The sequence below is a fragment of the Globicephala melas genome, chromosome X (genome assembly GCF_963455315.2).
Source record: "Globicephala melas chromosome X, mGloMel1.2, whole genome shotgun sequence".
NCBI classification, from domain to species: domain Eukaryota; kingdom Metazoa; phylum Chordata; class Mammalia; order Artiodactyla; family Delphinidae; genus Globicephala; species Globicephala melas.
In genome coordinates, this window is record NC_083335.1 from 110292582 (window position 1) to 110319278 (window position 26697).

Sequence of the window (26697 nt, forward strand, 5' to 3'; positions counted from 1 at the left end):
AGCAGAGTAGCTGATGGTGCGGGGAGAGGGGTGGATGTTAAGAGATGAGGTTGGGGGCTTCCCTGGTGGCGCAGTGGTTGAGGGTCTGCCTGCCGATGCAGGGGACACGCGTTCGTTCCCCGGTCCGGGAAGATCCCACACGCCGCGGAGCAGCTGGGCCCGTGAGCCATGGCCGCTGAGCCTGCGCGTCCGGAGCATGTGCTTCGCAACGGGAGAGACCACAACAGTGAGAGCCCCACGTACCGCAAAAAAAAAAAAAAAAAAGAAGAGATGAGGTTGGAGAAATAACTAGAAACCGTATCTTATAGAACCTTGAACCTTGTAGTGCATTATAAGAGAATTGGCATTTGCTCTGAGATGGGAGCCACTGGAGGGATTTTTTTTTGAGGTGTAATTGGCATATAATATTTAATATTAGTTTCAGGTGTACAGCATAATGATTCAGTATATGTATATATTGTAATTCTAGTTAGCATACATCACCTCACATAGTTGAAAAAATTTTTTCTCATGAGAACTTTTACGATCTCTCAACAATTTGCAAATGTACAAATACAGTATTATTAGTTATAATCATCATGCTGTACATTTCGTCCCCAAGACTTATTTATTTTATAATTGGAAGTTTGTACTCTTGACCCACTTCACCCATTTTGCCCACCTCCCACCCCCTCCCTCTGGCACACCAGTCTTTTCTTTATACCTGTGAATTCAGTTTTGTTTTTGTTTTTAGCTTCCACATATAAGTGAGATTATACAGTATTTTCCTTTCTCTACTCTATCCGGCTTACTTCACTTAGCATGATGCCCTCATGGTCCATCCATGTTGTTGCAAATGACAAGATTCCTTTCTTTTTTATAGCTGAATAATAGTTCATTGTGAACATGTGTGTGTGTGTGTACACACACACACACACACACACACACACACACACTGCATTTTCTTTATCCAATTTATCTATCTATGGACACTTAGGTTTTTCCATGTCTTGGCTATTGTAAATAATGCTGCAATGAACATGGGGGTGTGGATATCTTTTTGAATTAGTATTTTTGTTTCCTTTGGATAAATGCCCAGAAGTGGAATTGTTGGATCATAGGGTAGTTCTATTTTTAATTTTGGGGGAACCTCCATACTGTTTTCCATAATGGCTGTACCAATTTATATTCCCACCAACAGTACACAAGATTTCCCTCTTCTCCATATCCTCATTAATACTTGTTGTCTCTTGTCTTTTTGATGATAGGCATTCTAACAGGTGTGAGGTAATATCACATTGTTTTTGTATTTCCCTGATGACTAATGATGTTGAGCATCTTTTCATGTACCTGTTAGCTGTCTGCATGCCTTCTTTGTAAAAATGTTTGTTAGATCCTCCGCCCATTTTTAAATCAGATTTTGAGGTTCTTTTTTCTTGCTGTTGAGTTGTATGGGTTCTTTATATATTTGGGATGTTAACCTCTTATCACATATATGATTTGTGTGGAGAGTTTTGAGAGACATGATCTGACTTAGAGTTTAGCAGGATCACTTGGACTGCTGTGTTGAAAATAGATTATAGAAGGGCAAGGGTGGACGCAGAAAATGGTGGTGACTTGGACCAGGGTGGTCCTTGTGGATTTCATGAGGAATAGGCCAGTTTTGGATATGGTTTAAAATAAAAGCCAACAGGTTTTGTTGATTGAACAAAGGGTGTTAGAGGAATGAAGCATGACTCCAAAGTTTTTGGCATGAATAATGGGAAGAATGGATTGGCCATTATTAATAAGATGGAAAAGACTGTGAGAAGAATAGGTTTGACAGGACAGTCAAGAGTTTCATTTTGGACATGTTAAGTTCGAGGTATTAGACATGCAAGCGAGATGCCAAGAAGGCAGTGGATATGTAAGTCTGGAGTTTAGGGGAGCACTCTAGGCTGCAGATAGAAATGCGGGTGTCATCAGAATATAGATGGTTTGAAAAATCATGATACTGGATGATATCACCAAGGGATCTGATGTAGTTTCTCATGAAGAGGAAAAGTCCAAGCCTTGTGTCTGGGGACACTCCAGTGTTGAAAGATCAGAGGGGTGGCTAGGAACCAGGAAATTAGACTGAAGTAGAAGGAAAACCAGGAAAGTATGGTATCCTGCAAGCTGAATAAAGGAGGTGGTCCAAGGAGGATGGAGTGCTCAACTGTCGAATGCTGTTGCTAGGTCAGAGAAGAGAAGGGCTGAGAATTGATCAGTGGTTTTAGCAATGATGCAGACCTACTGAATCAGAATGTCCAGGATTAGACACTGATGCCTGAATCCCATCTCTGGAGATTAATTTAATTGGTCTGAGGTACAGCCTGGACACCAAGGTTTTTAAAGCTCCCCAGGTCATTCTAATACGCAGGCAAGGTTGAGACCCCACTGTCTTAGTTAACTTCCTCTCTTAAATTGTGAAATGCCCTTATTATCAGAAACGGATGTGGCTGGAGTAATTACACACAGGAGTATTTATCTGTAGGCTTGTTCTTGGATACTTTGGGATCTGAAAATTATAAGCAGATCTGAAAACTGATTATTAACCACTAAAGGGATTAGCTATTTAGCACCTGTCTCAAAGTGGCTATTAAGCTGAAAATCCTTTGCTTTTCACTCTTTGCAAATGTTTGATTTTTTGTTTTGTTTATCCTCAAAAGACCTTTTATTTTGAGTAACAAGAGTAAGTTTCAAGTTAATGAAAAAATTCAGGGGAAATCTTGATGTAATTGGTCTAAAGAAAATCAAACAAACCTGAACTCAGATCAATAATTAAGCATTTAAAAGAGTTAAGTACATCTTTTCAGAATTCTGAATATTTCGCACCTCAAAAGTTGGCTCATAACAGGTATAGAAATTTTGTACCTCATTAAAGTTTTAATCTTCTTCATTTTCTCGCCACAGACTCTAGAAATTATTTAAATGCTTTAGTAAATTTGAGCTGAGTTGGTAGCTGTTGACTTTTAAAAATTAAAGAACATCATGGGTGAGCTGTTTATCAACAGGTGTTGTTCGTAGGCTGGTGAAGTTGGATTCTGTGGCCAAAGAGAGGAAGGATCCAATGTATTAGAACAAGACCAAGGTAGAAAATAGAAAAAGTCTGAGTTGAAATAGAGGCTTAATTATTGCAGGCTTCCAGAAGGATGCCGAGTGTCTGGATTAGCCCTTCTCAGCCCAGGTTGGGTTCTGCAAGAGAATTAAGCCCTAATGCCCTAAGGCCTTCATTGTATCAATTGAATGAGCTCTCTTATTCATCCTTAATGGGGCTAGCTGTGTACCATCCTTGGGAGAATGGAGAAAATAGTCACTCAAATAATCAGTTTTCTCTAGGGCTTGATTCTCTAGCAGGACCCCAGTTGAGAAAGGCTGTTTCAGGTACTAATCTGTCTTCTTGGATGACGTAGTAGTCTTTTCAGGTACAGGTCCTCAGGAAAGAAAGCAAAAAAGAGCCTGTTGTACAATTGCCAAGAAATTAAAAAGAATAATCCCTTTATTAGAATAGTTATTAGTAAAATAAACACAAGAACACCTTGTACAAATCTCAACAATGATTTTTTGAACAACTTAATGTGTATCCTTCCAGACTTTTGTCTCTGCACATAAACTGATATGTAAATAGAGTTTACTGCAAAGAGTGGGATCATGCTATTCATTTAGTTCAGCAATTATTTTTCCCATGAACTATTATGGACGTTCTTCTATATAATTTCATACAGATTTGCCTCTTTGCAAGGGTTGCATGATATTCCATAGTTCGGTTGTTACAAAATATATTTTACCACTCTTACGTTAATGGACATTTGGATCGTCTCCAGTTTTTCAGTTCTGAACAATGCCATGATAAACATTTGTTCAAAAATTCTTGAGAGAGAGAGAGAGAGAGAGAGTGTGTGTGTGTGTGTGTATAATTATTTCTATATTATAGATTCCAGAAGTAGAATTGTTGAGTCAGGATGAGTACCTTTTCTTTTTTTTATTATATAAATTTCAAATACATTCAAAAGTAAGGAATAATATAACAAACCCCCGTTTATCCCATATCCACTTCAGTAATTATCATCACAAGCCAGTTTTGTTACCCACTCCCTCTACTGCAACACTGGGTTAATTATGAAACAAAGACATGCCATTTCAACTCTAGATATTTCGGTATGTGTCCCTAAAGGTTAAGGACTTTTGTAAAACATAATCATGGGCTTCCCTGGTGGCGCAGTGGTTGGAAGTCCACCTGCCGATGCGGGGGATGCGGGGGATGTGGGTTCGTGCCCTGGTCCGGGAGGATCCCACATACCGCGGAGCGGCTGGGCCCGTGAGCCATGGCCGCTGGGCCTGCGCGTCCGGAGCCTGTGCTCCGCAACGGGAGAGGCCGCAGCGGTGAGAGGCCCGCGTGCCGCAAAAAAAAAAACACACACACACACACACAAAAAAAACCATAATCATGATTATGTTATCATACCTAAAAATTGACAATAATTCCTTAATATCAGTGTTCAAATTTTCCAAATTGTGTGTGTGTGTGTCTGTCTGTCTCTCTCTCTCTTTTTTTTTTTTTTTAATAGTGGCTTGGTTTGACATGATCCAGGCAAAGTGTACACATTGCGTTTGGTTGATATGACTCTTAAGTCATATCAACTTTTCTCCTTCTCTTATTTTTTCTTTTCCTTATAATTTATTTGTTAGGGAAGCCATTTGTCCTGTAGAATTTCCAAATCTCTGGATTTTGCTGATCATATCCCTGTGGTGTAATTTAGTAAATCCCTCCCCCCCCACCAATCCCCGTAAGTTGGTAGTTAAATCTGGAGGCTTATTTCAGATTCTGGTTTGATTTTTTTAATTTAATTTTTATTTTATATTGGAGTATAGTTGATTTACAATATTGTGTTAGTTTCAGGTGTACAGCAAAGTGATTCAGTTATACATATATCCACTCTTTTTCAGATTCTTTTCCCATATAGGTTACTACAGAATATTGAGCAGAGTTCCCTGTGCTATACAGTAGTCCTTGTTGGTTATCTATCTTATATATAGTAGTGTGTGTTTGTTAATCCCAAATGCTTATTTATCCCCCCCTGCCCCATGTTTCCCCTTTGGTAACCATAAGGTTGATTTCAAGATCTGTAAGTCTGCTTCTGTTTTGTAAATAAGTTCGTTTGTATCATTTTTTAAAATTATATTCCACACATGAGCGATATCATATATTTGTCTTTCTCTGTCCGACTTATTTCACTTAGTATGATAATCTCTAGGTCCATCCATGTTGCTGCAAATGGCATTATTTCTTTTTCTGGCTGAGTAATATTCCATCATATATATGTACCACATCTTCTTTATCCATTCCTCTGTCAGTGGACATTTAGGTTGCTTCCACATCTTGGCTATTGTAAATAGTGCTGCAATGAACATTGGGGTGCATGTATCTTTTTGAATTACGGCTTTCTCCGGATATATGCCCAGGAGTGGGATTGCAGGATCATAGGATAACTCTATTTTTAGTTTTTTAAGGAACCTGCATACTGTTCTCCATAGTGGCTATACCAATTTACATTCCCACCAACAGTGTAAGAGGGTTCCCTTTTCTCCACACCCTCTCCAGCATTTGTTTGTAGACTTCTTGATGATGGCCATTCTGACACGTGTGAGGTGATACCTCATTGTAGTTTTGATTCGCATTTCTCTAATAATTAGTGATGTTGAGCATCTTTTCCTGTGCTTTTTGGCCATCCATATGTCTTTGGAGAAATATCTATTTAGATCGGTTTGATTTGTTTTTAAAGAATACTTAATAGTTGATTGTATACTTTATCTGTTTTTTCTCTTTTTGTGATGTTAGTGGCCCTTGCGATCATTGCCTAGATCCGTTATTTCATTAGGGGTTGTAAAATAGTGATATTTGAATTTTATAATTAATTCCTGAGTTATTAGCACAAATACTTTATAAAGAGAAATTTTCACTCATCAGTGACTTGGTTACCCTGGTGTACAGTTTGTATGGGAAAAGGAAGCTATATGCTTAATTTTGCCTTGATCAGTTTTCAAAAACAATGAATTCGTTTGTTAGCATCCTCCAAGAGTGACCAGTGAGGTTTTATAAGATCATTATGAACTCATAATTTTAGTGATAGTTGATGTGTTTCAATGCTTTATAGTTATTGTTCTTCTTAATGCTCAAATTGTCCCGTCTTTGGCCAAAAACTGATTCCGGTCGGCTCCTGAGTCTTTGATATGAGTTTAGTAGCTTCTTTGCTTCTTTGTGTGTTAAGATGTACCAGGATCATCTTAGACATATCTGGAATCAATGATTCTTTCAAGGAGTCCTGGTTTCTTTAGTGAGAGATAATGTTTACAGACCCCAGTCAGGGCTTGGAGGTTGTCATTGCTACTGAGTTGGCCTTTTTGGTAGACAGTGCTGGGGAAACCACCTCATGAATTCATACTGATGTCCCAATTCAAATTGAGGACTACAGGATTTTTACTTCTGTGATTTTGTATTTGTATCTCTTATGCTGAAAAATCTGGTTCCTCATGATATTAAGTTAACATCATTGTTTGTTGTATTCTATACTGTAAATATATAGCATTTTCAAAATACCAGTATTAGTATTATCACTAACAGTATGATTACTGGAAACTTTAAGATTTCTTTGCATTTATATTTTTTTCCTTAGGTTATATCCTCTTAGGAAAATACAGTCGAATTGCTGTGTTTTTAAGCCATGTGATAAATTAGTTTCTCTCTTTTGTGGGTAAAGCCATCAACCGGATGCACAGGTTCATTTGTTTTGTTTTGCCCCAGCTGCAAATTCAGACGGTATGTTCATTGGCAAACAGTGTCTTTAGGCAACATTTTAAAAATTATTTCATTTTCTTTTATAATTATGTAAAAATCTTATGTATCAATAGTTTCAAATTCCAAGAAGTGTAACCTCTATCTGTCCCTGTCCCCTTCATCATGTTTTTTCCCTCCACCTATCAGTAGCCATTTTTGTTACCTTTTGTTTTATCTTCCATTTTGAAAGAATGAAAGCAGATGCATATGTTTATTCACATCCCCCCCTTTTCTTAATAAAAAGGTAGCATTCTGTGCACAGTTTTCAACGTCTTGCTTTCTTGTCTTAACAGGATATTCTGGAGATCTCTCCACAGCAGTATTACATAGATGTTGTTTCATTTCTTTTTATAATGTTTAATATTTTATATTATAATATGAATATGAATATCATTAGCCATAGTTGATTTAATCAGTCCTCACTTCTGATGGACCTGTGCTTCCAAACCTTCACAGGAACACTGTTAATATTTCACAGCCGCAAACTCAAGTTATTTTGTGGCAAAAAATTCTTTTAACAACTGTCTAAGGAATCCATTTCCTGTACATAAAATGAAAATTTTACCATATAATGAAATAATAAAGAAGACTGTGATTTATGAATATATAAATAATTTTGTATTCCGATGGGTATAACAGGAATTACTAGAGTCCTTCCCGTTTGAAGATGACAAGGCATTTCAGGTCAAGAAATGCCAGGATACATTTCTAAATTCATCTTGTCTTTCTGAATTTGGGGACCTGCCGCTTTTCCAAAAGAACCTTGTGTCAAACTGTCTCATCCTCATGATTCAGGCTTAGCTTCTGAAATCCTTACTCTCCCATCCAATGACAGGAGGCTGCCATATTATTTTTTTTCTGTCTTTCCAAATACATTGGTCTGCATATGCTTTTATCTACAGTCTAGGTCTAATTTAAAGAGGAAGGATCAGGTAGGACAGAGTATGATTGAATGAGACTTACTGGTGTGGATCTTAAGCAGTTCTTTCATTTAAATATGAAAAATGAAATATAATTTAGATCTTTTTCCTGCTAAAGCACCAGCCTTTCACAGAGTGAATGCATATATACTCCCGTGTCTTGATTCAGACATTTGTCGTCTTATCACATGAATCTTTCAGAAGAAACAGCACAGGCGATCGTGAGAAGGCTCTGCAGGTCATGCTCCAGGTTCTGCAGAGCTGTGACCACCCGGCCCCCGACATGTTCTGCCTCTGCGGGAGGATATACAAGGACATCTTCTTGGATTCGGACTGCAAAGATGATGCCAGCCGAGACAACGCCATTGAGTGGTAAACCCTCAGCCCTAGTCAGTAGCATGTGCCTCTTTGCAAAGAATAGAATTGCACAGGCTAAGGATTCAGGTCTTTTCCCTACATATGTGTGTCTGCCTGTTTGCTGGCAGTGAAAAAAATGCCATAAATGTGGTCTGGGAATTTCCAGATTCCTTTTTCCAAAAGGAAACCGTTAGAAACAGGCTTTTCTACTGGTGACATTCTTTCCACAAGTTCACTCATTTATCAGGGCGAGGAGGCTCAGCACACTCCTTCCCAGCTACTCCTTCCAGAACCTTGTTCCACCATCGTCGTAGCATTATCTTCTCAGTGAGCCGTTCATTACTTATTCATTCATTTATTCAACAAATGTTTTTTGAGGGTTTACTGCATGCCAGAAACTTTCTAGATGGTGGGGATAAAGACACAGGAGATACGAATCCATGCCCTCATGGACCTTGCATTGCTGGTAAGGAAAGTCAGACAAACAAATACAGTAAAATATATAGGATGTCAGCTGATGGTGAGGGGGAAAAGTTAATCAGGGACGAGGGAAAGGAGGACTGGGAGTTGTCTACAGTTTTATATAGGATGGTCAGTGAAGGTGAATAAAGATGTAGAGGTGATGAGGGAATGAGCCTTGCAGATAACTGTGTTCCACAAGGAGGGGATAACAAGGGCAAAAACCCTGAGGAGGAAGCATGCTGAGCATGCTCAAGGATGGTGAGGCAGGAGCAAGGGGAAGAGTGGCAGGAAATGGGAGAGCAGAAGACCCTTTTACTCTGGGTGAGATGATACAGTGCTGGAATATTCTGAGCAGAGGAGTGACAAGATCTGACATGCATTTTAACCAGAGTACTCTCACTGTTATGAATACATTTTAGGGGGTGTGTCAGCTATCATTTACTGCATAACAAGCATCTCCTGGGAATTCCCTGGCGGTCCAGTGGTTAGGGCTCTGCACTCTCACTACCAAAGCCCCGGGTTCAGTCCCTGGTCGGGTAACTAAGATCCTGCAAGCCACACAGCTTGGCCAAAAAAACAAACCAAAAAAAAAAAAAAACCCCAAGCATCTCCAAAACTTAGTGGCTTAAAACAATGATTTATGATCTCTCATGATTCTGTGGATTGCCCAGGCAGTTCCTCTGGTGGTTCCACTCCGTAAGTGCTGTGCTCACTCCTAAAGTTGTAGTCATCTGGAGAATCAGCAGGGCTGGAAGGTCTAAAATGGCCTCATACACACGTGACAGCTGGTGCTGGCTGTTGGTGGTGAGCCTCCATTCTCTAACGGGTAGTTCTAATCCTGGTAGACCAGCTTTCTTACCTGGTGGGCAGCATTCTCAGAGAGTGGATGTGGAAGCCAGAAAGCCTCTGAAGGCTCAGGAACTCACACAGGGTCAGTTCTGCCACATGTTCTTGGTCAGAGCGAATCACATGGTCAGCCCAGATTCAAAGGGGTGGAGAAATAGACTCCAGCCTGTGGGTGGGAGACATGGCAAATGTGTGTGCATAGTGGGATGGGAGGGCTTTGTGGTTATTAAATAATCTATCACATGGGTGAGGGCAGAAGCAGGGAACAGTTAGGAGACTACTGCAGAAATTCAGAGAAGAGCTGATGGGGACTTGAACCAGGGTAGTAGTGATGAAAATGATGAGGTGTCAGAACCTGGATATATTGTAAAGGTAGAGCCAGCAGCCTACACCATCCCTCTCCATCACCAGAGCTCGTGGTATCGCTGCTGCATTTAATTCATTTCACTTAATTCTCATTTAATTCTAACTGCTTCCTCTCCCCCTCTCCCGCCTCGTCTTTGTTTTCCTTCCATACACGTTGGACTTTGTCCTCTTCCCTCTTCTCTCCATCTCTACTTTCCCCTGGTGATCCCAGTCACTCCCACACCTTGGAACCTTTAGTTGATCTCCAGTCCACCCTCTATCCTAAGCTTTGGCCCCACATCACCCCTCTCTTTGCCCACCTGTTCTACCTCAAGATGGTGCTGGTATTTAAGACTCAACATGTCTAAGGCTGAAGTCGTTTCCTCTTCTCCACAAGGGATGGCTTCCATTGTCTTGCTTTCTTACAACCATTCTTTAGCCTTCTAAGCATACACTTTTGGTTAATGTTTGATAACTTTCACTCACTTATCTCCACATACAGTCAGTTCCCAATTCCAGTCCTTCTGTGAGCCTTCCCTCACTCCCTACCCATCCTTTCCCATCACCACCACCCCAAATCGGCGCCATTTTTTTTTTTTTTTTTTAGTCTCTTGCCAGGAATGTTCTAATGGTATCCCAAGTAGGCTCTCTGCTTGGTGTCTCTAAAATCTGTCCTTCATAGATTAACAGCTTACTCCTCCTAAAGCTCAAAGATCCAAAATGGCTCTCCACTCCTTATTAAATAAAACTTCAAACTCTTAGATCCCCATTCTAGGCGCTTTGCAGACTTTCTCCAACCTGCCCCTAGCCCTGTTTCCCACTATCTGATATATGTCCAAGTAAACTGAAGTTCCTTAGGAGCTCCCCAAACTCCCATCTCTTCTCCTGCCATTTTCTGTGCCTGGGGTTCCCTTTCTAAATCACTATTGTTACAATTCTGTCCATCTTCATGCCACATCTCAAGCCTCTCTGTCTTCTGTGAGTCCCTCTAGACTTGGGTTTGTGTGGTTTTAGGTTACCACACTCGTGAAAAATTAGTATTTTCACTAATTGTGTGTAGATATTATCACTTCCATCATGGTATAGGTTCTTAGAGGGCGGGGACCTTGTTTTACTCTTAGTTAATCCCCAGTAGCACCCGTGCACTGTATGCTCAAGAGAAATCACTCAGGGTGTTGAAGGGAAGGGAAAGGAAGGGAAATTAAAGTTTGGTACAGCCAAAATAGGAAGCTGTGTTCCCAGCGTCGTGGCCAAGAATTGAACCTCCAGGTCAGGAAATTACTGCCAGTGGCTCCTTCAAGGAAGTCAGAGGAGCCTTTTGCATGCACTTGAGAAGGTCGTGGCAGTGGATACAGGAGCAGATAAAGCGGAGTCTTCTGGTCAGGGCATGATGGCTCCGGTGAGACCGTGAGGGTCACCTTGCTCTCAGAGATGTGCAACATGCAGCTCAGAGAGGCAGGGGCTGGTTCAAGGTCGCGGGGCTGGTCAGACACAAACCTGGGACTGCAGTCCCGACTCTGAGTTCAAGACTTGTCTGTCCCCAAGCTGGGCCTGTTTCATTTGTGAATAAGAAGCACAGAGAAGTCACCCTCTCTGCCCTCTTCCCAGATAACTTTTCATAGTAAAAGAAAAATCAAATACAGTAGGATATGGAATTTAAAATTCCCAAGATATACCCGGGGGAGTGGGGGAGAGGTTTCAATTTTATTGGAATTCTGTTGACTAGGGTTGGAGTGACTTTCTTGATATCCTCTAGTCCCTCTGAGGGTACTTGTATCATGCCCCAAAGCTCGTAAAATCAGGTTTTAATTGAGTTTATGATTTATGGTCAGATTTAACTGATAAGTTCTCCCTTCCACAATTTTATGTTTTGTTGGTGTTTGATCCTCCCATTGTCACACGACTGATAAAATCAGGCCTGGTGTACAAAAAGAAATTTTTACATCATTACTTCATTGATCAAATTCTTTTTTTCCTGATCATGATGTTCATACTCACTCATGGAAGAGAAAGAAAATTTTTATGCGTAGAAAAAAGAATAAATAAGAGAATTAAAAATGGCATGGTTAACCTTTTGGTATAAAAATGGTATTCACAGTTTTGGATCTTGTTTTTTATCCTAATGTAATAGATCCCTGCCCCTTCTCTCACTTTATTATTTTTTTAATAAATTTATTTATTTTATTTTATTTTTGGCTGCATTGGGTCTTCGTTGCACACGGGCTTTCTCTAGTTGTGGCAAGCGGGGGCTACTCTTCGTTGCGGTGCGCGGGCTTCTCATTGCGGTGGCTTCTCTTGTTGCAGAGAATGGGTTCTAGGCACGTGGGCTTCAGTAGTTGTGGTGCGCGGGCTTCAGTAGTTGTGGCTCACGGCCTCTAGAGCACAGGCTCAGTAGTTGTGGTGCACGGGCTTAGTTGCTTTGTGGCATGTGGGATCTTCCCAGACCAGGGCTCGAACCTGTGTCCTCTGTATTGGCTGGTGGATTCTTAACCATTGCGCCACCAGGGAAGCCCCCTTCTCTCACTTTATATGCCACTGCTCTTTGCAATCCAGGATTTTGGCAGTACTGCTTCATACATGAAAAAATAATTCCATTTCATGATATAAGCAAACAGACTGCCTGCAGAGAAAAAGCCTATACCTGTTGTGATTTCCATGAAATAAAAAATGCTCAATGTGCAAATGGAGTATAACTTTAAAAATGATATGTGGACATCAAATTGTGTTCTACTTTTGGGAGTAGAATTATAATAGGTTTTAAATTTCTTTTGTACCCTTTAATATAGTTTCCTTACTTTATACGATGATCATGGCTTTTATTTTAAAACTCTAAACCCTCTGAAGAAAGATTTTAAGACTCTGCAGTGTTAGTTTCTGTGTTGCTATTATGACATTTTAAAAAATATTTATGTATGTATTTATTTATTTTGGCTGTGCTGTATCTTCGTTGCGGCACACCAGATCTTTAGTTGCGGGATGCGGGCTTCTTAGTTGCAGCATGCAGGATCTAGTTCCCCAACCAGGGATCACACCCGGGCCCCCTGCATTGGGAGCGTGGAGTCTTACCCACTAGACCACCAGGGAAGTCCCTATTATGACATTTTTAAGAAGCTATCTGACTGCTACATGTGGCTGTTAGTAAACATGGGCGGCTGGAGGAGAGCTGTGAAACAATAAATTAGAGTAGTACAAATTTTCATGAGAAGGTTGGTTTGTGCTAGTATTTGCACTTTTTCCCTCTACCATAATAAAATGATATAATAGGAATTTGATGGTTCTGTAATTACAGGTATTGCAAGGGTTTGAGCTCCAGCCATCTCTTTATTCAGGAATCAACCTTGCAGTTTTGCTGATAGTTGCTGGACAGCAATTTGAAACTTCCATGGAGCTTAGGAAGATAGGTAAAGCTGTTTATGACTGCAGATGTTGATATGCTTTGGTAACACAAGTTCAGCATTAAAAATTATGTCCAAATGACCAACATTATATTTCAAAAGGAACAGTTACTGTATGATAGCACACCTGAGGCAGTAGCCCAAATAAAATGCCCATTTTCTCCTCTAAAGGCTTCCATAATATGGTGGAAACTAGGAAGACTTTTCATAACTTTATCTAAAATTCAAATTCTTAAGGTGTCCGGCTGAACAGTTTGTTGGGAAGAAAAGGGAGCTTGGAGAAAATGAACGATTACTGGGATGTGGGTCATATCTTCAACGTCAGCATGTTGGCCAGTGATGTTGGGAAAGCTGTCCAGGCAGCAGAGAGGTTGTTCAAACTGAAACCTCCAGTCTGGTGAGTCAGGTCTATGTGTTTTCATCACCCATGTCAATATCTGATCTTGTTCTGAAAGGTTTCCCCCAGGAGGAAAAGGTGTGAATGCCAAAAATAATAACAATTGCTACGTTTTTCCTTCTGACTTCTTCATTAAAGCAAAGTTAGGGCAGAAAGAGCAACTCTTGAGGCCTTGCTTGGTTTTATGTGACGGGAGGGAAAGACAGACAGACAGACACCCACACACACAATGTATCCCTACATGCTGTCTCCAAGACAAAACTCTCAGCCCTATTAATCTTTTCAGACCACATAGGTCCTCAAGAGCAGAACGTTCTTGGGTATCAGTACATATTGTGCATTTGTGAGAAAGCAGATAGTAAAGCTAAAAGTACACCAAGAAAATGATTTTCATCACAAATGAAAACTGGAACTGAAACACCAATTATAGATATGGTCGAGAAAATGGTGGCCCAGCAGTGGCCCTAGGTTAGCACATTATACAGCCATTAAAATGTACAAGAAGGAATACTTGGAGACATGGAAATGTGTTCATGGTTTATCATTGAATAAGAAAAGCCAGAGGCAGGGTATATTTTTCTATATCAGTGCTCAGACTTGGACATTATCAGAACCACCTGTGTTGATTAAAACACAGATTGCTGGGCCTAACCCTTCAGATTTCTGGTTCAAAGGGTCTAGGGTGGGGCCTGAGAATTTGCATTTAGAAATTACAAGCTGACCTTAGTCTGGGGACCACACTTTGAGAGCTACTGCTTTATATGGACTCATTTTAATTAAAAACCTCTGTTTCATATGTGACTCAGAGGAGGGTCTGGGAGGGTTGGGCAACAGCTGACTTCCCAATAGACGTTAAGCTCCATTAGAGTTGTGGTTATGTTATTGATTGCTATAGTTTCGTAATAGAGTCTCAGTAGATATTTGTATAATGAAAAAATGATGAGTCATGGATTTGCTCCAACATATTGACGGTGGCTGTCTCAGGGAGGTAGCAGATTAAGAAGTTTGTAACCTGCTTTTTTAACTCTTATTTTCTGATTTGTATAAAATGCATCTGGATTACTTACATAATTTAAGATTTTTTACTTTTAACGATCCGTATTCGTCTGTCCCCTTCTATTTCTCAGCTCAGTGGGCCAATCTGGACTCTCAGGGGTAGGCATCTCAGCATTCCTATCTAGTTTGACTGTATTTCTTTCCCATCTGGAGGACATAAATTTGACCCCAAAACCCTATTAACCTCTTGAAAGTTTTCTGAGGCTGAGAGAACACAGAGGCAGGCTGAGCTTCCAGCCCTCCTGGAGTGGCTGCTGTTCGCAGAATTCTAATTTTAAGGTGCATTGTTGCATCTGAGCCAGACAGAGCTGACTCTGGAGAGGAGACCTGAGGCTTGAATACATTCCTATTACATCAGAACCTGGAGTGACTTACAGTGTTGGTACCTATTGTTGTGGGTTCAAGACCACCCTGAGGTTCACGATTTGCTAGAAGAACTCACAGAACTCAGAAAAGCTGTTCTACTCATGGTTATGGTTTATTGCAGTGAGAGTATATAGATTAAAAGCAGCAAAGGCAAAAGGCACGTAGGGCAGAACTCAGGAGAGACCAGGCATAAGCTTCCAGTTGTCCTCTCCCAGTGGAGTCATGGACAGTGCTTAATTCTCCCAGCAATGATATATGACAACATGTACAAATTATTGTCACCCAGGGAAGCTCACCAAGCCTTGGTGTCCAGGGTTTTTATTGGGGGTCAATTATGTAGGCATGAAGCACCCATGTAGCCGACCTTAGTCACTGAGTCCCCAGCCTCTCTGGAGATCACACTGATACAGCATGGCCCAGGGTCCCCACCATGAATCATACTGTTAGCGTAAACTAGCTGGCCTGGCGCAAGGCCCCAGGTAGACAGAGACTCTTATCAGGCAGGATATCCCAAGGGCTTAGAAGTGATCTCTCAGAAGCCACTCAAGGGCCAGACCTTTCTTTGGAATGTATACTTGGGCAACCCAGTCCTGCTGAATTAATCCTTTACTACACAGTACCCAAGCAAGTCAGTCAGAGCCTAGCTGATCTGCCTTCCCAGGATAGCTCCAGACCTTATCCTCAAAGGGCAAAATAATACTCTGATACTATCAGCAGAAACACCTCCCCACCAACCCCATTCACTACCAGAGAGGATGTGACCACCACTGCCTGGCAACTGTGTTTTCAAAGAGTTCAGTTTGCCTAAAGATAGTAAAGGTGTGGTGAGATTGAAGACCTTATAAATTCAAAATCTACCAGGTCAGATCTAATTTTTTTAAACAGAAAGTACATTGAGTTTAATATTAGTGATTGCCAGAGGTCAAAGAGGGGATGGGGATGCGAAGGAAGTTGGTGTAGCTATAGAAGGGAAACCTGAGGGATCCTTGTGGATGGAAGTATTTTCTGTCTTGACTGTATCAATGTCAGTATCCTGATTGTGATATTATTCTAGAATTTTACATAATGTTACCATTGCGATAAACCAAGGGCACGTGGGATCTCTCTGTATTGTTTCTTATAACTATGTAAATCTATAATTACCTCAAAATAAAAAGGGTAGTTAGAAAAGAAGACACTGAGTTTGAAATTTTTTCATTTTGCAGTTGCTTTGAACTTCAAACCACTTGCTCTTGTTAATTAAGATAGCAAATGCTTGCCAGTCTCTTTGAACACAATGTACCAAAACTGAGGTTTAGCCCAATGTTCGTAAAAGCCTTGTTGTATGTTTGTTGGACAAGCTTATTTTGCCCCCTTTGGGTTTCTTTTAATTAAGTATGTGGCTGCCAAATTATTAAGAAGCACTTGCTACACACTATGAATTTAAGAAATAAGGCTTTTGGGAACCTTCTTTTAAAGGAAGTAGAATTGAATTCCGTTTCTTTGGGAATTAATTTATTGGTGCTCATGATTTTTCCAGGTACCTGTGATCAGTAGTTCAGAACTTGTTATTAATTCAGCGCTTCAAGAAACCCATTATTGAACATTCACCCAGGCAAGAACGGCTGAACTTCTGGTTAGATATAATTTTTGAGGCAACAAATGAAGTTACTAATGGACTCAGATTTCCAGTAAGAGATGCTAAATCCATTTTTTTAAGATTAAAAAAAAAGAAACTGGGGTTGGTACTATCTAATTATTGAATACTCTGAAAGGAAGAAACCCTTAGAGTAATTGAAAATGTTAAGAGATCCATCAGTCTTACGTAGAATCAGCCAGCGAGCGATCAACTCACTAGAAAAAGCTGGCTATATCCTCTAAAATAGTGGTTCTCAACTAGGAGTGATTTTTGTCCCCCAGAGGCCGTTTGGCAACGTCTGGAGACATTCTGGTTGTCACAACTGTGGGAAAGGTGTTGCTACTGGCATCTAGTGGGGTGGAGGCCAAGGATGCCACTAAACCTCCCACAATGCACAGGACAGTCTCCTGCCCCCAACACAAAATTATCCAGCCCCAAAATGTGCATAGTGCTGAGAAGGAGAAACTTGGTTCCACAACAATGCAACACTAATAGTAAAATTTTCGAATTCACAGCTGTTTCCTGTTGAGCTTTGGTTTGCCTCCAATGCCACTAATTACTTTTTAAAACGTCATTGAAAAGCAAAACCGCTTTTAGCTTTTCATTGAGTTTTTGTTTCAATTTTATGATCATCTTATAAGGAGTCATGAGTAAGACATCTAAGCATCCCAGAAACTGAACTTCAGATAATTGTGTTTCGTGTTTATGTCATAAGATTTTGTGAACATTCAGTGTTCAGAATTTCATGAAACATCGAATAAAAGATTATGTTGTTTGAAATGATTATGATAATGATTTTGTGCCTGGGCAATAAGTTTTTAAATCTTCTGTGAATTATGAAATATTTCAAACCTACTGAAAGGTACAAAAAAAATAATGGAACAGACCCTCATGTTATCTCTACCCAGCTTAGCAATAAACATGTTGCTTTATTTGCTTTGGAAATTCATTCTCCCTCTCTCTCTCTCCCCCTTTTTCACCCCGTTCCTCTTCATCTCTCCGTCCTTCTCTCCTTCCTTCCTTCCCTCCCTCTCCCCCAGCAAAATAAAATATGACTGATGGACTGTCACCTCACTCTTCATCCTCTTGCATTTTTTGCAGACTTGGGTACCTACCTGTGGATCCTCAAGTTTACTTCCTAATTTCTCTCAAAAAGTGTAGCCTTCCTCTTTCTTCTCTGTGACGTCCTCAGGCAAGCCTTTCTTGGCCCCTCTGTCTAAAGAAGTGTCCCCCACCCCTTCCTCACCATTATTCTGCCTTATTTTCTTCAGAGGTCTGTATATTACCTTACTGCATATCCTTATCTGTTAGTTATACTATCTGCCCCATCAGAGCATAGACCTCCCATAGGGAAGGGATTGTGGGCCGCCGTATCCACCGGTCCTAGAGCAGGGTTGCTGCATAGTAGGTACACGTAGAGGATCTGCGGAGTCCAGAGCTTCCCACGTCCTCACTGGGCAAGATAACCTATGTGGCATGTTCCCACGCATTACAGAAATCTGTTCTTTTAGGTTCTGGTGATGGAACCAACCAAAGTCTTCCAGCCTTCGTATGTCTCTATAAACAGTGAAGCTGAGGAGAGGACAGTTTCTCTGTGGCACGTCTCACCCATGGAAATGGTAAGAAAACAATCATAAAGAGCTCTCTCTTTATTCTGTATTATTTAATGAAAAATTCAGTTTTGAAGTAGGAGAGTCAACTATATTGTAGTACTTGAAAGAACAGGCACCCATGCCTAACTTCTGAGTTACAGGACTATATGAGAGAGTGTAATCACAGATGGAGGAAAGGAAGCAGGGTTTTCCAAATATATATATTTGTATTATATGTATAGCTATGTGTGTATATACATATGTGTATATATACGTGTGTGTATATATATGTATTTATATACGAATGAATATAAACTTGTGGAAAAAAATGAGTTAAACCATGAAGGAAGTGGATAAGGAATAAAGTGCAAGTCCCTCCAAATCCCCCAAACTTGGTATGTATTCCCATCACCAATGATTTGATGGATGTCCATCTATACCTTTCTCTAAGCTCAGTTATATATGTATAATGTGTGTATACATGTATCCATTATATATATAATATACATATGTATGGGGGAAGAAGCATTTTCATTAATGTGAGATCATATGGTGAGATTTGTTATTTTGCAACTTACTCTTTTTAAACGATCCATACATCGTGGACAGTTTTTCACATAGCACACACTGATCCACCGGATTTTTAAAATGCGATGTTCCCTATATTCCCATATCATGGTGGTGCATTTCTGGGTATGGATGAGCCATAATTTATTTTACCACTGTCCTGCTAATGCACATTTAGGTTTCAGTTTTGCATTCTAGCTGATGGTAAACACGCCAGTGCACATCCTGGTGGTTACACCATACCACGTGCGTGTAGATGTTTCAGGAGCAAAGAGTCCCAGAATTGGACCTGCTGGCTTCAAGACTACATATGTTTAAAATTCGATAGCTACTGGCAAATTTGTACTATTCTAATTTATACTCACACCAGCAATATAGGAGTGGAAACATTTTCATTGCCCATTAAAGATATTACGCAAATGCTGGGCCAGGCCTCACGTTTTGTGGTAACAGCTATATTTTCATCTGTATTTGTCTAAAGTACTTCATCAGATTTTTTCTTTAATAAAATATTTTGTAGTAATAAAAATAGGTAGCACCTTTGACAAGTACATTAGATCTATTTGCTATGTCTGTGTTTTCATGGAGTGTGGGGAGAGTTCTGCCATCAACTTGGCAAAGAAGGATTTTTTTCCCCCTGGAAACGAGCGTGAGCAATTATGTCTTAATCAGGTAAAAATAAGCAATATCTTCAAAAATAAAATACAACATCAGAGAATAAGGAGAGGCTCAGAATCATATTGGAAAATCTTTATCAGAAATAGTCATGATACAACAACTTTCCATTGTTCAATGGGTATAAAGTTTCAGTTATGCTAGATAAATAGGTCATAGAGAGCTGCTGTACAGCACAGTGCCTATAGTTAACAATATGGGATTTTGCACTTCACATTTGTTAAGAGGGTAAATACCATATTTGTTCTTACCACACACACAAATAAAAACAAAACCCAAGGGACACAAGGACACTTTGGAAGGTGTTGGATATATCTAGTACCTTGATTGTGGTGATGGTATCACAAGTGCTGGCGTACTTCAATAAAGGTACATATGAAAAATATATAGTCATGAATGATATTTCCAGTTGCCTTAGTCTGCTTGAGCTGCTGTAACAGAATACCACAGACTGCGTGGCTTAAACCAGCGGTCCCCAACCTTTTTGGCACCAGGGACCGGTTTTGTGGAAGACAGTTTTTCCACAGATCTGGGGGCGGGGGGGATGATTCAGGCGGTAATGTGAGCGATGGGGAGCGGCAGATGAAGCTTCGGTCGCTCACCCACCCGCCCGCCCACTCGCCCACTCTCGGCTCATCTCCTGCTGTGCAGCTGGATTCCTAACAGGCCGCAGACTGGTACTGGTCCGCAGACGGGTACTGGTCTGCAGCCCAGGGTTTGGGGACCCCTGGCTCAAACAACAGAAATTTATTTCTCACAGTCCTGGAGGCTGGAAAGTCTGAGATCAGGGTGCCTGCATGGTCAGGTTCTGGTGAGAACCCTCTTCCTGGTTTGCAGATGGTGGTCTTCTTGCCCTCTTCTCACATAATGGAAAGAGATAGAGAACTCTCTCCTGTCTCTTCTTATATAGGGTACTAATCCCATCACGAGGGCTCCACCCTGGTGACCTAATCACCTGTCAAAGGCCACCATCTCCAAATACCATCACACTGGGGGTTAGGGCTCCAACATATGAATTTGTGGAGACACAAACATTAAGTCTATAACACAAATGTAAGCCAGTAACCTTGTCTAATATTTAACAGCGAAGCAACCTTCTCCTCATTGATAAGAGAGTCAATAGCCATTAGTGAAGATGAGCTGCCGTAATGTGCTGGGATATTTTTCCTGCACTGTGTGCTTTAAATATTTGAGCAAAAGAGAAGAAGCTAGAATAAGATACATACATGGTGTTCATACAGATATATCTCATTTGAAGAATGCATGTATCTTCTATTAAATTTGCCTCTTTGGTTTCTTTTTTAACCTTTTAAGTATAACACAGAAAAGTGCATAACTCATAAAGGTACAGTTTGATGGATTTTTTATCAAGTGAACACACGTAAGTAACCAGTGCAACCCAGGGAAGGGAACATTAGCAGGCCCCCACCCCCCAAAGCCCTGCTTATGTTCCCCCCTCCAGGTACCACTGCCATGAAGCACCCTGTCCTCAGTGTTGGGATTCTTGTAGTAGAGGCCAACCTTGCTTACATTTTTTGTGTCATTGATGCCACTGTGATGCAAGAGAATTTTCAAAATTCTATTCTGTAACCTCACTATTCCATTGATAGATGTAACGAAACACCTCATTTTTAATTTTTTTTAAATTGATCTATGTCATCTCAATTTTTTCATATTTCTTCTTTTTTTATAAATTTATTTATTTTTTTTCGCTGTGTTGGTTCTTCGTTTCTGCGCAAGGGCTTTCTCTAGTTGCGGTGAGTGGGGGCCACTCCTCATCGCGGTGCGCGGGCCTCTCACTATCTCGGCCTCTCTTGTTGCGGAGCACAGGCTCCAGACGCGCAGGCTCAGTAGTTGTGGCTCAAGGGCCCAGTTGCTCCGCGGCATGTGGGATCTTCCCAGACCAGGGCTCGAACCCGTGTTCCCTGCATTGGCAGGCAGACTCTCAACCACTGTGCCACCAGGGAAGCCCCATTGTTTTTTAATTTTTATTGGGGTATAGTTGGTTTACAATGTTGTGTTAGTTTCAGGTGTACAGCAAAGTGAATCTGTTATACATATATCCACTCTTTTTTAGATTCTTTTCCCATATAGGCCATTATAAAGTATTGAGTAGAGTTCCCTGTGCTATATAGTAGGTCCTTATCAGTTATCCATTTTATATATAGTAGTGGGTATGTGTCAATCCCAGTCTCCCAATTTATCCCTCCCCCCGTTACCCCCCAGTAACCATAAGTTTATTTTTTACATCTGTAACTCTGTTTCTGTTTTGTAGATAAGTTCATTTGTAGCCTTTTTCTTTTTTTTTTAGATTCCACATGTAAGCGATATCATATATTTGTCTTTCTGTGTCTGACTTACTTCACTCAGTATGACAACCTCTAGGTCCATCCATGTTGCTGCAAATGGCATTATTTTGTTCATTTTACGGCTGAGTAATATTCCATTGTATATATGTACCAAATCTTCTTTATCTATTCCTCTGTTGATGGACATTTAGGTTGCTTCCATGTCCTGGCTATTGTAAATAGTGCTGCAGTGAACATTGGGGTGCATGTGTCTTTTTGAATTATGGTTTTCTCAGGGTATATGCCCAGTAGTGGGATTGCTGGGTCGTATGGTAGTTCTGTTTTTAGTTTTATAAGGAACCTCCATACTGTTCTCCATAGTGGCTGTATCAATGTACATTCCCACCAACAGTGCAAGAGGGTTCCCTTTTCTCCACACCCTCTCCAGCATTTATTGTTTGTAGATTTTTTGATGATGGCCATTCTGACTGGTGTGAACACCTCATATTTTGACAAGTAGTTGTGGAAGAAACTAATCCTACTAAAGTGACTCTTCATACTTTTAGAGCAAAATGGTTTTGTTCTCATGGAATTCTACAAATCTATAATGGTTGCAGGTCTTTAATGGGAATTTCCATCGGTACATATAGTATCTCACTAGTTGTAAATGTGTTACTTTGTGTATGTAGTCTGTAATAAGAAATAGAAAGAACTCTATAAGCAGCAAATGCTAGTTTTCCTTGACTGAGGAAATGTTTTGCACAGTGCTTGGTAGTTGTCAGAGCAAGTGTCTGAGAGAAATATAAATTGCCTTTTTTTCTTTGAGAGGAAGGCTTTGCTTTTGCCTTCATTTACATTTTAAAAATTCTGCAGGTTGTGGAAGCAAGCAGATTAGCCTGGAGTGAAATGATAACTTCTCTGCACAGACTTGCAGTTCTTCCCGGTGTGCTGTGGTGGTGGGAAGCAATCACACAGGCACACGTTCACCTGCAGACAGCGCCGCTGTAACATTAGATTAAGGTCTGCTTCATCAGCCGGGGATTCAGAAACGTACGCTGGTCAGTGTTTAACCACCAGCTCTCCAGGGGATATGGGAGCAGAGGGCCGATATGTAGTGTTTACTGATTTCTGTGGTGTAAGTACTCCCGTCATGGCCAGTTTCACGCAAGCAACATCAGGTCACCGAGCACAGGGTTAGGAAGAGACGTGCACAACTGGCCTCCCAAGCTGGTGCGAGCTCGCCCAGCACAGCGATGCGGAGAGGCTGCACAGAGCAGGCGCAAATGCAGTGTTTCTCCCTCAGCTTCTCGTGGGCCCCAAAGTCACCAACAGGTGCACTGTGGCCACCATTGCTATCCATACGGGTAGGGCTGCTGGTTTTGGAAAGCTCTTTGGGAGGTGCCTTTTATGCTTATATTAGCGACTGGAACATCTCACACAAAAAGTCTATGCTTTTAACAACAACCAAAAAAAAAAAGTCTATGTTTTTAACACAAAAATCCCCCCTCCCTGAAAGTCTGCATCCTGGGGGTAGGAGGGCAGAGGCTGAGTCAGCACCTAGGGGATCCTGAAGGAGTCCCCTCCCTCTGACTTCCCGGCCCATTTCTCCAGAGCCCACCCTGGCTCTGCTTCCAATGCACTGTTACTGGGGGCTTCTGGCACTGTGGAAAGCTAAAATCTTGAATCTGTTTCCTCATCATGATTTGGTGAAATATCCCCTCTCAGGAAAGGTTAGAATGCTGCCTTACAGGAGGCTCGGGACAGGAGGAGAACAGTCACAGCTTTCCTGATTGACCCGCCCGGACACCACCAGATAGCTCATGAAAACTCCCCTTGCAGACACAGGAGAGCACAGACTTCGCAGTTCCATTTGTATAATATTCCAGAACAGGCAACACTCTCCACAGTGGGACACGTCAGAATAGCAGTTGCCTTTGGGTCGACAGGAGTGGCTGGGAACAGGGGATCTGAGCGAATCTTCTGGGCTGCTGCTAACGTTCTCTCTTGGTTTAGATGCTGGTTACAGTGGCTTTTCATTTTGTGGAAATTGATTGAGATGATTACTGTAGCCTTTTCTGAATGCATGCCGAATTTCAGCTTAAAAGTTTAGTAATGATTTAAAAAACACTTGTAGTGGCCCTCTTGATATTCCCCAATCATTATTGGATCCTGTGACTTTGCAGATAAAACTCAAAGTCTTTTATTAAGTATCGAGCCCCTATATAACCCTGTCCTCCTTCTCCTCCCTCCTTCTCCTCTTGCTCCCCGACCCTCAGCCCCAGCCAGACCTTCATCTGTCATCTCACAGTCCCCTGAGCTGGCCCTGCAGGAGTTCACGTCTGCACTTCTGTTCTCATCCTTCTCCCTCCCTGGAATTCGTTCTTCCAATTACCCAAGTCCTAACTTTTGCAGAGGTATCTCTAACCACCCTTTCCCGCCTTCTGTCCTTCCATTGAATGTCTGTTCGCTACCCAGTTGTCTGCATCATGTGCAAAGTACATCCTATCGCTTATTTATCCGTTTTCCAAAGTGTCTCCCCAGCTTCTCTGCAAGCCCATGCACGACTTCTATATTTGTATATCTGTAGGACCTATGAAGCAGGAACCCCCCACCCAATGCCTATTGATTATGATGTAAAGGGAAAGCGGAGGGGAGCTCCGTGTGGTTTACTTCTTTTTTAAAAAATTTTTTTAGATTTAATTTTATTAATTTTTTTGGCCTCACCACACAGCATGTAGGATCTTAGTTCCCTGACCAAGGATCAAACCCGTGCCCCCTGCAGTGGAAGTGCAGAGTCTTAACCACTGGACTGCCAGGGAAGTCCCTCCGTGTGGTTTACTTCTTAACCAGTAAAGCTTCCTCCCAAATCGAGAAGTTCCCTAAAGGTACCCTAGAGTAAACCTACTTGAAAACTTGTGTGGTTGAGCTTTCTATATACATACAGCCTCTTTCAGGCTCTCTCGAATCTGCCCTCATTGATATTTCTGTACCTGAATCCAAAGCAGACTCCTGTTCTCCACCACTACCCTCTTTCAGTGACTTGGAACACATCCCTCCTCTGAAATATACTCAGTCTTTCTATAAAGATGGGTCTGATGTGATAGCTTTCATGTTTTCATCCACTTTCATCTTTCACAGCTCTCAGTGATTCTCACACAGAGGGGAGGCTTAAAGTCCTGATGATGGCCTCCAAAGGCCTGCATGATCTCCCTAACCTTCTCTCCCACTCCCCCTTCACTCACTCCACTCCCATCTCACTCCCCTCCTTGCTGGTCCCCAAACATGCAAAGCACACTGCTGCCTCAGGGCCTTTGCACTTGCTGTTTCCTCTGCCTGGAACTGGTCCCCCAGTTATCTGCATGGCTCACTCCCTCACCCCCTTTAGCTTTCTGCTTGAAAACTCATGACTTCCTGCCCCACCTAATGCTCTTTGCTGTGTTATTTGTGTTCATAGCACTTTTCACCCTCCACCATGCTCTTCACTTACTATTTGATTTATTACCTATCTTCCCTCACTCGATTGTAAGCCCCATGAGGGCAGGGGTTTTGTCATTCTCTGCCATGTCCCTGCTGGTATGTTGCCTAGTGCATAATAGGTGTTTCATCAACATGTCTGGGTGGATCCTCTCCCATTGGGAACGATCCTCCCAACTGTGCCTGTTGTCATTGCTCCAGGATGGCAGGAAACTTGTCACCCGATCGCTTGTGGCTGTTCTGAGCCATACGCTCAGTTATTTGGCTCTCACACTTCTCTGGGAGGCTTAGCTGGTCATTTATGGCATTCCTCAGGCTAACCTAATGTATTTGCTTATTTAAAATTATTCTCTGTTGTTGTAATGTATTGGTATTGTAGCCTATGGCTCTTCTAAAACTGGGGATTCAGACACTCCTTGTGAGGCTTAGCTTTGTTCATAGTTTAAGGGCAAGGGATGGTGGTGGAGGGAGAGGACAGAGTTATATATGTATTTTTTAAGTGCATCTTGTAAAGATTGAAATCCCAGTTAGTCTTTGTATTAGTCATGGTAGACTAGACGCTAAAACAAACAACCCCCAAATATCAGTTTATCTATGATGATAAAAGTTCATCTATGTCTCATGTCATGTCCAGGTTGGCAGGGTCCGCATTCCATCTGGTAGTGGATGGGGAAAGAGAATGTAGAGGAGAGGATTGCTGTGGAGGTTTCTAATGAGCCAAGCCCACAGGTGGAGCACATCACTCTTGTTCACATCCCATTGGTCAGAACTCCATCGAATGACCCCACCTAACTGCACAGGAGGCTGGGAAATGTAGTCTAGTTATGTGCCCAGGGAGAAAAAGAAATGAAGATTGGTGAACACTGACTGGTGTCTGCCACATTCTTGCCTCTCCAAACATTTTTGTGGGTCATTCAAGTTGGGTGGGCTGTTCCCAAACTCATCTTAGAGTTTTCCTGATACGCTGACAGAAGATGAAAGGCTGCTCACTGTGTATGTACTGTATGCCTGTTGTTTCTATTTCATATTTAGATCATTTGTTCTAAACTGGATAAGAGATACAAATGAATTTTTACAATAGGTTAGAAAATGTTTCTGGTGTTCCAAGTTATGCGAAATATCTTGCTTTAACTGCTAAATTCTATTGAAAGTAAAAAATAGCAGAAGCAATTGACCATAGAATGAAAGCAAAAATGATTCTTTGCATGGAAAACATCAAGCCACTGACTTTTGTCCTTGATACCTGCAGAAACAAATTCATGAATGGAATTTTACAGCCTCTTCCATTAGAGGAATAAGGTAAGAACATAAGAGAAGATGTAATTATTGTTTTAATACAAATAATGATGTTGTTTTTATCACTTTGTTTGTACTTATTTATAATACGTGGTGTTCTCATTTTTAACAGAATCCAAAACAGACTATTTTCTCTCTTGTTGCCCTGCCCGAGCTTGTTCATCATGTGCTGCTAGTAAGGCTTTTCGGCTTGTTATAGCAGAGTAGC

The 26697-nt window shown here is 41.2% G+C and overlaps 1 protein-coding gene across 1 annotated transcript in view; it reads left to right on the forward strand.

Annotated features, from left to right (window-relative positions):
• Positions 1 to 26697, forward strand: part of MAP3K15 (mitogen-activated protein kinase kinase kinase 15) — a 148575-nt gene that overhangs the window by 83690 nt on the left and 38188 nt on the right. The window contains 7 exon segments of the mRNA XM_060291968.1: positions 7957 to 8127; position 8491; positions 13055 to 13166; positions 13398 to 13557; positions 16499 to 16649; positions 18109 to 18216; positions 26443 to 26492. Of these exon segments, the coding sequence (XP_060147951.1) occupies positions 7957 to 8127; position 8491; positions 13055 to 13166; positions 13398 to 13557; positions 16499 to 16649; positions 18109 to 18216; positions 26443 to 26492 (753 nt within the window).